Below are 2,338 nucleotides of genomic sequence, written 5' to 3' on the forward strand. Positions count from 1 at the left end.
AAATCCGAGTTTTGGCGCCGATTAATTACTGTAGATGAAACTTGGATACACCATTATACGCCCGAAACAAAAATACAGTCCAAACAGTGGACTGCAAAAGGGGAACCGGCTCCAAAAAAAGCAAAAACTGTTTTTTCGGCTGGGAAAGTGATGGCGACTGTTTTTTGGGATAGTCATGGAGTTATTTTAATAGATTATCTTCAAAAAGGAAAAACCATTACAGGAGCATACTATGCATCATTACTTGACAAGCTGAAGGCAGAACTTGCGGAAAAACAACCACATTTGCAGAAAAAGAAAATCCTGTTTCACCAAGACAACGCACCATCTCACACCTCAGCGGTTGCCATGGCGAAAATCCACGAATTATGGTTTGAACTGCTTGACCATTCGCCTTACTCACCAGATCTAGCCCCAAGCGACTTCTTTTTGTTCCCTTATCTAAAAATTGTGCTCGGACAGAGATTTTTGTCAAATTAAGAGGCAATCACCTTCGTGAACAATTATTTTGCAGAGAAAAACGCCGAGTACTATTTGGACGGGTTCAGAAATGGGAGCATCGGTGGGAGAAGTGTGTAGAGTTACAAGGAGACTATGTTGAAAAATAAAAAAAAAATTCTGAAAAAACAGAGTCGAAAGACACCAAAATTTTATGTACAATATATTTAAATTTCAATAAATAATTTAAAAAATAATGATGTATGAAAATAAGTAGTTTATCTTGTTTGTATTCTTATCGCACGTTGCTTTTTTGTAATGATTAAAACATTTAAAAAGTAAAATAATTTAGACTTACATTCGTTCAATAAGGCCATTTTCATCTAAAGCTTGAGGTTTGTCTCGCTTATTACCAAGCACCAGGACAGGTATCCCTGCTAACTGAGGTTTATCCAGTAAATTGTGAAGTTCATTTCTGGAGGCTTCTATTTTGTCAGGATCAGCTGCATCTACCATGTAGCTAATATACAAAGGAACATGTGATGACTCATCATAAACGTCAATTTAATTTTTATGAAGCAATAGTGTAACGGTCACAAATAGATTAATTATTAACATTTATTTTAAGATGTACATATAGGTAAACCAATTTTTCACAACATGCAACAGTTTTGAAGGTAAGTAAATTATGTACATATATTTATATGGTCGTTTCACTTACACAATAGCATTTACACCTCTACAATAACGTTCCCACATTGATCTAAATCTTGGTTGTCCACCAATATCCCAAACTTTAATTGTTACATTACCCTTTGTGATTTTTCTCATATTGAAACCCACCGTTGGTATCATATCTTCACTAAATTGCCCCGACTAAAATATATAAAACAAATTTTGTTTTAAAAAATATAAGTATCAAATGTTCACAAAACTTACCGCAATAACATTAACAAATGTTGTTTTTCCTGAATATTGAAGACCGACTAATGTTAATTCCATTTCTTCTTTCCAAAATAAACTGCGAAACCAGTCTAATATCCTGTTCATTAACGCTAACATGTTGGCTGATTAAAATTAACAAACGTTTTAAATATATTCACAAATACTATATAAAATCTTTAATAAATAAATTGAAAAGTGACATTTAACACCAAACCTGTTTGTCAAATATGTCATTTGTCAAAAGTTACTCGGTTGCTACCATAGACAGTGGAAGTGGAAGTGGAGCTAACACTAAAATATTATTTCTTCTATGGAAGTTTTCCTTTCTTCTTAAAGAACTATTCTGAACATTCTATTCAATAATTAATCACATGGAGAGTCTCCCTGATTAATCAGTTGAATACATTTTGATAGATATTAAATTAATTTTCTAACATACTTTCGTTAGTTTATGTAGCTTAAAGTTCCAAACAGTCGTGATAAGTAATTAAAAACTGAAAAACAATAAATAAAATAATCTAGTAAATATAGGACCCACTCCTACTATAAACTTGTTTAGATGCGTATTATTTTAACGGTGGCTGATTGCCCAGCGCCATTATTCCATGGCTAGAAATTGGCCTCAATGATTTGGGATCGAGGGGGATTATCCCTCTCTATCCTGCCTCATCTAGTGTAGGCCTGGACAGCCTTCGTAGGTGGGCCCCATCCGTCGTCTACCCCGACCGCAAATGCGGCCGGTGTAGGCGCTTTGTGGGACCTCCTTTTGTCCTGGCTGGGCCCCGCCGGCTAGGGCCCTTTCTTCTGGCGCTCTTCTTGCTTCGCCGGCTCGTCTGTGTAAACCCCGGGGGTAGTGTCATGTTTATGTGTGGTATGGTTGGGTAGGGTAGTGCGGCTATGCAGCCTGGGATGCGCTTTGCTAAGGTGGCCCTTAGGCTAGCGCGGGAGGGGAGGG

The 2,338-nt window shown here is 36.8% G+C and overlaps 1 protein-coding gene across 1 annotated transcript in view; it reads right to left on the reverse strand.

Moving 5' to 3' along the window:
• The window catches only part of LOC108910473 (ADP-ribosylation factor-like protein 8), an 8,315-nt gene extending 6,815 nt beyond the window's left edge, over positions 1-1,500 (reverse strand). The window contains exons 1-3 of the mRNA XM_018715072.1: positions 1,378-1,500; positions 1,160-1,314; positions 797-958 (exon numbers count right to left, since the gene is read on the reverse strand). Of these exons, the coding sequence (XP_018570588.1) occupies positions 797-958; positions 1,160-1,314; positions 1,378-1,500 (440 nt within the window). The remainder of the gene's footprint in view (positions 1-796; positions 959-1,159; positions 1,315-1,377) is intronic.
• Between the last annotated feature and the right edge of the window lie 838 nt (positions 1,501-2,338).

Source organism: Anoplophora glabripennis, unplaced genomic scaffold, assembly GCF_000390285.2.
Source record: "Anoplophora glabripennis isolate ALB-LARVAE unplaced genomic scaffold, Agla_2.0 scaffold434, whole genome shotgun sequence".
NCBI lineage: Eukaryota > Metazoa > Arthropoda > Insecta > Coleoptera > Cerambycidae > Anoplophora > Anoplophora glabripennis.